This window comes from Neovison vison, chromosome 1, assembly GCF_020171115.1.
Source record: "Neovison vison isolate M4711 chromosome 1, ASM_NN_V1, whole genome shotgun sequence".
Classification (NCBI taxonomy): Eukaryota; Metazoa; Chordata; class Mammalia; order Carnivora; family Mustelidae; genus Neogale; species Neogale vison.
Window position 1 is genome coordinate 124,644,179 of NC_058091.1, and position 9,721 is coordinate 124,653,899.

At 50.0% G+C, this 9,721-nt stretch overlaps 1 protein-coding gene across 1 annotated transcript; it reads left to right on the forward strand.

The window, feature by feature from the left end:
- Positions 1-6,717: 6,717 nt before the first annotated feature.
- FOXQ1 (forkhead box Q1) lies at positions 6,718-8,827 on the forward strand. Its single transcript, XM_044257845.1, has one exon. It carries the CDS (start codon positions 6,747-6,749, stop codon positions 7,968-7,970), a length of 1,224 nt encoding a protein of 407 aa, XP_044113780.1. The 5' UTR covers positions 6,718-6,746; the 3' UTR covers positions 7,971-8,827.
- The last annotated feature ends 894 nt before the right edge of the window (positions 8,828-9,721 follow it).

The following is a 9,721-nucleotide window of genomic DNA, read 5'->3' on the forward strand; positions in this document are numbered from 1 at the left end:
ATGTTCTGGAAGAAAAACAGGGGATTTGACTTTTCTCTTTTTTTCTGGAACATTGACTAAGGCATTAGCTGCACTCCTGGCCTTAATAGTCCAAGGAAGTTTCCCATCCACCCAGGGACTGCTTTTCACTTTTCCAGTTTCCACCTGGAAACTTTGCTTAGTAGATAATGGCCAAGGAATTTGGCCAACTGGGCCTACAAAGACAGTCTATCTTTGCAGATGATCTCCCCAAGGATAAGGAGAATAAGACAAAGAATGTAATCTAGGGAGTTGAGCTGTTAAAATTTGGACAAGAGTTATTTTTCTAGATTTAAAAAAAAAAAAAGTGAGGACCAGTAACTTGTCTGGTAGAACAGGAACACAAACCCCAGATCACCCATCCAAAGAGTGACAACACCTTCTCTCGAGTTAAATGGAGGACTTCACTCCACCTCTACCTCACATGCACAAACCAAGACTGTGGGTCCAGAATCTGGGGACTGCTGGCCAAGGCAAGAATGACACAAGACTCCTCCCTAGCCTGATGGGAAGAGCTGAGTAGGACCCTTCGAAGACCCATTTTGTTTTGTTTGGCTGTACAACCTCATTTGTAGATCTGAGGATACTAACTGGATCTCATTTGCCACCTGTCCCCTTCTCACCAGGACCTGTATGACAGTGTGACAATGGGGCAGTACCCAGAGGTGTTAAGAGTCAGAGGCATCCTATTCAGAATCCCCTTTGGAAAGACAGTCTTCTCTCAACAAACCTGGGGTGAGGATCTGATTTTTTAATTTGTTATGGGAAATGGCAGCCTCAAACTTAAAAAGAGAGAACAGATAATTCATTGTAAAATAAAGTTCAGGTTTTCTTTTTCAGCTTTGAAAACTTAAAATTTGAAGAACTTCAGGTATTAGGGAAACTGGACTAGAACTAAACAAGGATTCCTCAGACTTGGTCAGCTCTGAAGGGACAGACTCCATGGCCACAGTATCAATGCTGTCATCTTATTGTTACAAATCATCCCAAGGGTTTTCTTTCATTCTCTGATAATATTTCATGCATTGTGCAGAATTTTGTCTCTGAATGGCAGAGACAGCTTTTTCAGTGATCTCTAACCCCTATAATACTGTGGCTGATCTCCTTCATAACTTCACATTTTCTCTCTTTCCCCTTTATCTTTCCTCAATTTGCCTTTACCTACTTTCTCTCTTCTCCACCATTACTAGATCTGCCTGCCATTCCCCACTCCCCAGGACCCACTAACTGGAGGTTACACTCAAGTAGCCCAATAACACCTCAGGTTAATGGAAGCCCAAGGGGTTTCTTGCTGGTTGTGAACCTTGGACTCTCAGAAAAAAAACTTCAAGGATAGTCCTTAGGTATGTACCTGTTCAGTAATGCCTAGCAAAATACTGGACTTCTTTGATTAAACCATGTCTAGGTGCTGGGCCAGAGTACCAAATGCAGAGTGCCATAACACAGGAGGCAAACAGACACATAAGCCCATGTCTATTACAAAAATACATAAAATTACGTGTTTTTATCCATTCCTACACGTCCACCCTGAATCTCTGCAGGATTCTTCCCAAGTTTTCAGAATCTACCAAACAATCAGCCAAACAATGGAGGTATAGGTTATAACAGGGCACAAAGTATTGTTTCCTCTTTGTTTTCACTAGGAGAAAGGAAGAGTCACAGAACTTTCACTGCCACCTGACTTCTAAAACTATGAATCAGGACCCTCTCTGTTCCTCAAGAGAGAATTCACATAGGTCCAGTGCCACACATTTTCCCTTGGGACTCTGAACCTTAGCCTGTCCTCTGTGCCTGGGGCTCTTAGGTTCTTAATGGCATTATAATGTAGACTCATCTACAGGTCCAGGTTCCCACAGGAAAGTACTTTTGAGTTCACCTTTTCTTTATACCTGGAGGCAGACAGCAGCTACCAAAGGAGGTTAGCAAGAAACTCAAAACTGTTTCCAGGTTGCCCACAGGGAATGTTATCAAGGTGATCCCATGTTCCCACTGTGCAAAGTCTGTATGCTCTTTCACTTTTTTTTTTTTTAAAGATTTTACTTATTTATTTGACAGAGAGAGAGAGAGACACAGCAAGACAGGGAACACAAGCAGGGGGAGTGGGAGAGGGAGACACAGGCTTCCAGCCCAGCAGGGACCCCAGTGCAGGGCTTGATCCCAGAGTCTTGGGATCAGGACCTGAGCCCAAGGCAGACAGTCAACGACTGAGGCGTGCCTAGTATGTTCTTTCAATTCAGGGGACAAGTCTTTGGTATTTCCACTCAGAATCAACTTCCAGTCTCCCAAATTACTTTAAGCATTTTAGGAATTAAATTATTTCCCACCCACATTAGAATTTAGAACTGGGGTTTGAAGCACTATCAAATCATTAAATGTGCAGATAGCTTCCAGCTAATTTAATTCTTGGTGTCTACAGATACATGCATTATCTTCCTTTGCCTAAAACCATTTCAGGTAGGCCACAAGATCATGGGAATGTGAACTCATCTTTGGCCATAGCTTATTCACTTCTCTCCATGGAAAGAAAAAGGCAAGGGGGAAAAAAAACAAACACAAGTTAATAGGTCTTTCAAAACTGCAAGTGTTTAGTCAGGCTCTACCCACTGGTATTTAGTCCCCCAATGGATTAAGAATTAGGGAGCAGAAATCTCTAACCATTTCTGAAGAACTTATGAACTAACAAAACATTGAACATGAATTTTTTTTACAGTGCCTGGGCTGGAGGATGTTGTGGATAGAGATGCACAGAATGGATCATTTCTCCATCCATTCTTGTCTTTCTTAAATCTGGACAAAGTGAGTGATTTCCTTGGCTATAAACAGCAGTTAAAGATAACATACCAAAATCAACCACCAAGGGAAACAGCAGTTTTATTTCTGATCTTAATTAAAGACAAATGCAGCCTGTCCTCAGCAAATGGCACAATGTGACATTCTGGAGACAAGGGGAAAAGACTGCAGTGAGGGGAAAAGACAAAACTCCTGCCCTAGTGGGGCTTCCACTCTAATTCTTAAGGATCTTTTTACCTCCTTAAGTTAGCCCACCTCCTGCTATTCTTACCAGGGCCTTCTTTCCAAGGTCCATCACCAATGGTCACTCTGAAAATAGAAAAGATTTTCTTGCTGAGAATTCTCCCACCTCCATCTTTCCCTTCCAACCTTTTTAGGCTCCAAACCTGCAGTCACCCACCAGCATCCCAGCACTGAGGCAAGGGAAAGACCCATCCCAAAGGAGAGACTGGCAGATCCCTTTCCCACCTGAGATGGGGTAAAGAAAGTGTCTGCTCCTGCTGAGGATGAGCAAGAGGGAAGGCACTGGGTAAAAAATAGATAAATGGGGGGCGCCTGGGTGGCTCAGTGGGTTAAAGCCTCTGCCTTCAGCTCGGGTCATGATCTCAGGGTCCTGGGATCGAGCCCCACGTGGGGCTCTCTGCTCAGCGGGGAGCCTTCCTCCTCCTCTCTCTCTCTCTGCCTGCCTCTCTGCCTACTTGTGATCTCTGTCAAATAAATAAATAAAATATTTAAAATATATATATAAATGGGCACTGATGGGGGCAGTCTGCCTTCCCCAGGGGCAGCCAACACTCCTTTGATCAAAGCCCCATCTCCAGGTTGCCTGCCCAGGAGATCCACAACCCCCTCCCTCTTTTCACCAGAGTAGATGTGCACATTCTGGAACTAGCAGGCTAAAACAAAGAGTGCCACTGCCACGATAGTCCGGGGGGGCTGCATGTTCACACACCACCTTGCCTTGCAAACTCCCTAGAGGTGAAAATGCACTTCCTGTACGTTCAATCCAAAAAAAAAAAAAAAAAATGAGTGCCAGCAAACTATCCGTGCAAGAGATGGGAGAAAATTTAGGAGTCCATTTGGATGGCCCTCTTTTTACAGGCAAAGAAGATCCAAACTGCGCCCCACCTGGCCATGTGTGTACGTGGCAGCAGGGCACAGTATGTTGCCCAATTTTCTTCTATGCTCTCTGAACAATATCCCTATCAACAGTCCATTAGTCCATAAACTTCCCAGACTAACATGAGAGCCTCCTTGCCTCCTGCACCTGGGCTGGGGGATCTGGGGAGGGAGGAGGAGGGAAGATAGGGGAATGCAGAGCACCAGGGTGGAGAAAGTCATGGGGGTCCAGGGAGGACAGCCCATAGAGGTGAGTGTTGAGGTGAGTGTTGCTGCTAATCTGGAGGTGTCTGGGCTGCATCAGGGTCACGAGTTTGGTATTAGCTGTGTGACTCCAATCCTGCGGTACAGCACACCTATGCTGTATCTAAGATGGAACTGGGTGATGGCTGGGCACCTTGGCACTGGAGTGTCTCAAGGGCCTCCCTTAGACTCTGCAGCCAAACTGAACGCCCACCTCAACCAACTTGCCCACGCTTATCTCACTCAAAAAATAAGCCTTCTTCCTTTTGCCCTGCCCACCTCCAGAGTTCAAATGAGGATGACATTCATTGTGCCTGTCTTTTGTCACTAGACAAATCGCTGCCTCTTTACCTGGCTGCTATCTTGCCTTAGCCCACTCCCCCACTCCAGGTCCAAGGGACCATAAACTCCCAGGGCTAGAGTGAGCAGATTCCTTAAAGAGAGGCTCATCTCTGGAAAAGAATCCATTCCCCACCCCACTCCCAACTCAAACACGCAATAAATGTCAGTCTAATCTCCAAATAATCATTTCTCCAAACACAAAACTAACAGAACCGCGATGAGTCTGTCATTTTGCCCGCCCCACTCTAAATGCCTTCAAAACTGCCTGAATAAAGATAAGAAAGGATTGTGTACGTTTTCTACACAAATGGTGGAAAGTAATAAAATAAACATCAAAGGTGAGCTTCCACGTACTCGCAGCTCCGTCGCTATGTCCAACAAAGGCAGGAAAAAGGAGGAAACCTCAGCGTGGAAGGGCAGCGGGTTAGAAGTGCACCCTTCCGGGGGAGTCCAGAGCGCCCCATCCCTGGGGCATTGACACGTAGTAGGCCCAACCGTCCTGCGGCAGAAAAAAGTCCCCCTTTCTCGACGGTCCAAAACCACAGCAAAAACCCTCACGGGGAAATTGGGAAGAAATGGTCGTAAACATATCGTGCTCTCGCCACCCCCCTCCCGGTCCCGGGAACACACCCTCCCTTTCATTCCCGTTGATTAGTCGGAACCGAGAAGAGCACGTCCCCCGCTTCGCCCGTGTCTGCAGGGTTCTGCAGGGGTACACACGCAGGCAGAGGCTGGCTCCCTGAGCCATACAGCAACCCTGGGGGAAAGAGGGGAACAATGCTGCTCTTACCCAAGAGCCACCAGCCAGGTAAAGAAAAGGTAAAGGAAAACGAAAGAAAAGTGAAAGTCAGAGGCCATTTAAGCGAGCAAGAGTCAAGGTCCTGAAAGGGGGGGGGGGGGGAGAAAAGATCACAATTTCAAGTCCAGTATGAAAGAAAAAAAGGAAAGAAAAAGAAAAACTGAGAAGAAAAGAAGAAAGATAGGAAGGAGGGAGAAAGAAAAAAGAAAAAAAAGACCGCCAAAGAAAATCATAGAAAGGTGCACAGCATATGGCTCCCATGAGCGGTCCCTGCAAAGTGTCTTGCGCGGTCGTTGCTGTTCAGCTCTTCGTCAGTAACTACAGGGGTTTGCTTTCGGAAGAAGCAGTTTTCACTACACCGCGTGCTCTTTGGGAGAATCGTAGGCCTGAGCAAAGTTCCTGCCACCCTGCACCCAGCCCCTCCAGGTGCCCCCCCCCCAGGATAACCCCCCCCCCGCCACTGCCCAAATCGTCTCCTGGAGCTGCAAGACGCAGGGACCCCTCCCAGGCGGTCGGGCGCTCACACCTGAGGGAGGAGCGGGGCGGGAGGGGCCCGGCACGCAGGCACACTCACAGACACGCGCACACCCCCAGCCGCGCGCAGGCTTCCCATTGGCAGGAGGCGGAGGGCGGGGCCGGGCCGACCCAAAACAAACAACCTGCGCCCTGACTTTGCGGCCGCGCTGCCGCATGGCCTCGGCCTGGTGTGCGCCCTCCGGGGAGGCTCGGCCACCTAGGCCACCTCGTTCCCCCACCCCTCGGCCCTCGGCGCCCAGGCCCCGCCCCCTCGGAGCGGCCGCAGGGTTATATTGGGCCGGGGCGAAGGTGGAAAAGAGATGTAACAGCGGACGGCCAGCGCGGAGATGCAGCTTCGGAGAGCCGGGGCGGAAAGGCGGCTACGGGCGCCAGGGCCTCCGGGACTCGGCTCCGCGGGCGCTCAAGGCTGAGGGCTCCAGACCCTACCCCAAGGGTGGCACGAACACCGGTTGGCACCATCTCCGTGCCCCAAAGATTCCTGCCCCGGACCTGGGACCTCCAGTGAAGAACACCTCCTGGTCTCTTGAATGGATAGCAGATGCTCACGCTTCTTCCTTCCAGCAAGAAGTCCCAAACTCGGCACACTTGGGCATCAGAGGGTGGAACCGCGCCCCTGTACGCATTCACCCCGAAGTCTCTCATCCTTGAACTGAAGACAGTACCCACCCAACTCCTCCCTCTCCGCCCCTCTTAGTTCACCCAATAAGCACAACTCCTCCAAAAAAAATTTCAGCGGAAGAAGCCTCTTCAACGGAAAAGTGACTGTCTCTCGCAAGAAGAGGGAGAGCTCCCAGGAAAGAAAGGCGAAGACCCCTGGCCTCGAGATCTCCATTCCGGCCCCCCGCACCAGCTTCCCAAGGCCACGCGAAGGAAAGGGTACGGCCCAGGGTGCGCGGGCATGAAGTTGGAGGTGTTTGACCCCCGCGCGGCCCACGGGGACAAGCCGGTTAGTGATCTGGAGGGTGCAGGCGGGAGCAACGCGCCATCTCCGCTGTCGGCAGCTGGCGACGACTCCTTGGGCTCGGACGGGGACTGTGCGGCCAACAGCCCCGCGGCGGGCAACGGCGCCGCGGAGCTGGCGGGCGGTGGCGAGCCAAGCCCAGGCGGGGGGCCGGGCGAGGAGGAGGAGGGCCCAGCGGTGGCGGCGGCGGCGGGGCACGCGGAGGCCTGCGCGGTGGGGCCGGGTGCGGGGAGCGCGGTGGGCGGCGAGGGCGCGCGCAGCAAGCCCTACACGCGGCGGCCCAAGCCCCCGTACTCGTACATCGCGCTCATCGCCATGGCTATCCGCGACTCGGCGGGCGGGCGCCTGACGCTGGCCGAGATCAACGAGTACCTCATGGGCAAGTTCCCCTTCTTCCGCGGCAGCTACACGGGCTGGCGCAACTCGGTGCGCCACAACCTCTCGCTCAACGACTGCTTCGTCAAGGTGCTGCGCGACCCCTCGCGGCCCTGGGGCAAGGACAACTACTGGATGCTCAACCCGAACAGCGAGTACACCTTCGCCGACGGGGTCTTCCGCCGCCGCCGCAAGCGCCTCAGTCACCGGGCGGCGGCCCCCGCACCGGGGCTTCGGCCGGAGGAGGCCGCTGCCCACCCCCCTGCCGCACTCCCGCCGCCCGCACCCGCCGCCCCGGCTTCTCCCCGCGCGCGCTCGCCTGCCCGCCAAGAGGGGCGCTCCAGCCCGGCGGGCAAGTTCTCCAGTTCCTTCGCCATAGACAGCATCCTCAGCAAACCGTTCCGCAGCCGCCGCGACGGGGAAGCGGTCCCCGGGGCGCGCCTGCCGTGGGGCGCCTCGCCCTGCCCGCCGCTGCCCACATATCCCGCGCTACTCCCGGGCGCCTCTGGAGGGGCTCTGCTGCCGCTGTGCGCGTATGGGACGTCCGAGCCGGCGTTGCTGGCCGCGCGCGGAACCGACGCGCAGCCCGCGGTGCCACCCGCCGCACCTCACCTCCTGCTCGCGCCCCTCTCCTCCTCGGCCCCAGCCAAGCCGTTTCGAGGCCCGGTGGCCGGCGGCGGCGCGCACCTGTACTGCCCCCTGCGGCTGCCCGCGACCCTGCAGGCGTCCTCGGTCTGTGGCCCCGGCACGCACCTGCCTTACCCAGTGGAGACGCTTCTGGCCTGAACAGAGCCGCGGAGCCCCCCAAAGGTGGGCTTCTTTGGGGAGGCAGGAAACGCAGGCCGGGGCTTTGTATTTTTCTAGACAGACAAAAAAAAAAAAAAAAAAAAGAGAGAGAGAGAGACGTTAATAGAAAAATCTCCATCAAACGTGCCTTAAAGCTAAAGCATTTTTGACAGAAGTGTTCAAATTTAATTCAGATTATTTTTCATCTTTTGTGACTTTACAGAAGACCAAACCAGTTCTCCATAATTGTTTTAGGTTCTTGACCAAGCCTGTCCTTCCCTCACTTCACAAAGACTTTTCCTATCTTCTTACTCCCCCTTATTCCTATTTTTGTCGCACCTTCTATTGATTTGTCCCTTTAAAAAAAATCAGGGAACCATTCCATAGGATAAATGATATGACTACTATATGGGGTTTAATGGCCCCTGCTCCATGTAAGTATGTGGCATTTATAGGCATGACTGAGTGTGAGAGAGGTGTCAGAGAATCTGCAGTCATTTCTCTGCTATTGACCAATGCTTCACTGTGCCAAAAGATTTAAAAAAAAAAAAAAGTTGGGTTTTGTAGTTAAATTATTTATATATTTTTGAGACCTGAATTGAAAATGTTGCAGGCAACGGGCTACAGCTTTATTAGTGGTTCGGTGATCTCTACCTGTGGTCTCCTTGGGCCAAGCAATTTCTTTAAAGGGAATGTTAGCATTATGTATGTGGGGTGCCAGGACCACTGCCACCTGAAAGCAAGTGTGATTTTTTATTTTTAATATTATTTTATTTGTGTCTGTACATATTCATGTATAAATTTTATGAAACCCAGGCATAGTGCTTATTTTTAATAAAATTCACAACTGACTTTAACACCTTGTGATGGTGGGTTGCAGATGCAGAATTTTTTACATTCCCCCCACCCTGCCCTTGCCAAGAAAATGGGTTTAGGTTGGACTCTCAAAAAACTTCCAATGGAGTCAAACAATTTCGTGAATAATTCGATAAAGGTAAAGTCAGAGTGCAGGTTACCTCACCTAAACAATTACCCTACAAATCTCCAGGATGGGACTTCTGACAACATGATTTCTTAAACTTTGAACCAATGACCTCTATGAAAACTCACTTAAGAGTTACTGGGTGTGGTGAAAAAATAATGAATACTATTTTTCTGAAAATAAATAAATTGAAAAAAAAAAAAGATTTACCAGAACAAATGATAAGGTGTGTGCCCCTTTCCTACAAGAATGCTTTAGCAGACAAATTGAGCTATTAGCATGCTTTTATAGTCAAGCAGGCATTTTAAAGTAAGTTGGATCTGACTTGGAGCTCAAAAAGCTGGAAACAATCTTGGCATAAGACTATCTTAATACACCAAAGATTTCTTTAGGGCAGTTTTAAAAACAACTTAAAAGCCAATGATTTTTTGTCAAAATGAAACGATCTACCTTTTTAGGAATGCAAAAGTTAATCTGTTTATGAACGAATCAGTAGTTGTTTTTTTTTTCACTTGTATGAAGATAGCATTTGTAGAGGTGGGGATGCAAGGCCTATTTCAGTTGTGATCTGAAGAGAAAATACCACCTCAGATGGGGCAAAGACAGTATCTCACAGTAAAAAGGGAAGGTTTTGATCAGAGCAAGTCCCTGAAAACAGTGTGAACACCTGTTCTGTAAATTCAGAGGCAGTGGGGCTCTAACAATTTATGGATTACAATATTCTAAAGACTAATGCAAAGAACAAGAGATTCAGAATCTAGAAATTTAG

Bases quoted from the DNA above. Each gene is read 5' to 3' on its own strand.
- FOXQ1 (XM_044257845.1), top strand. From the start codon at position 6,747: ATGAAGTTGGAGGTGTTTGACCCCCGCGCGGCCCACGGGGACAAGCCG.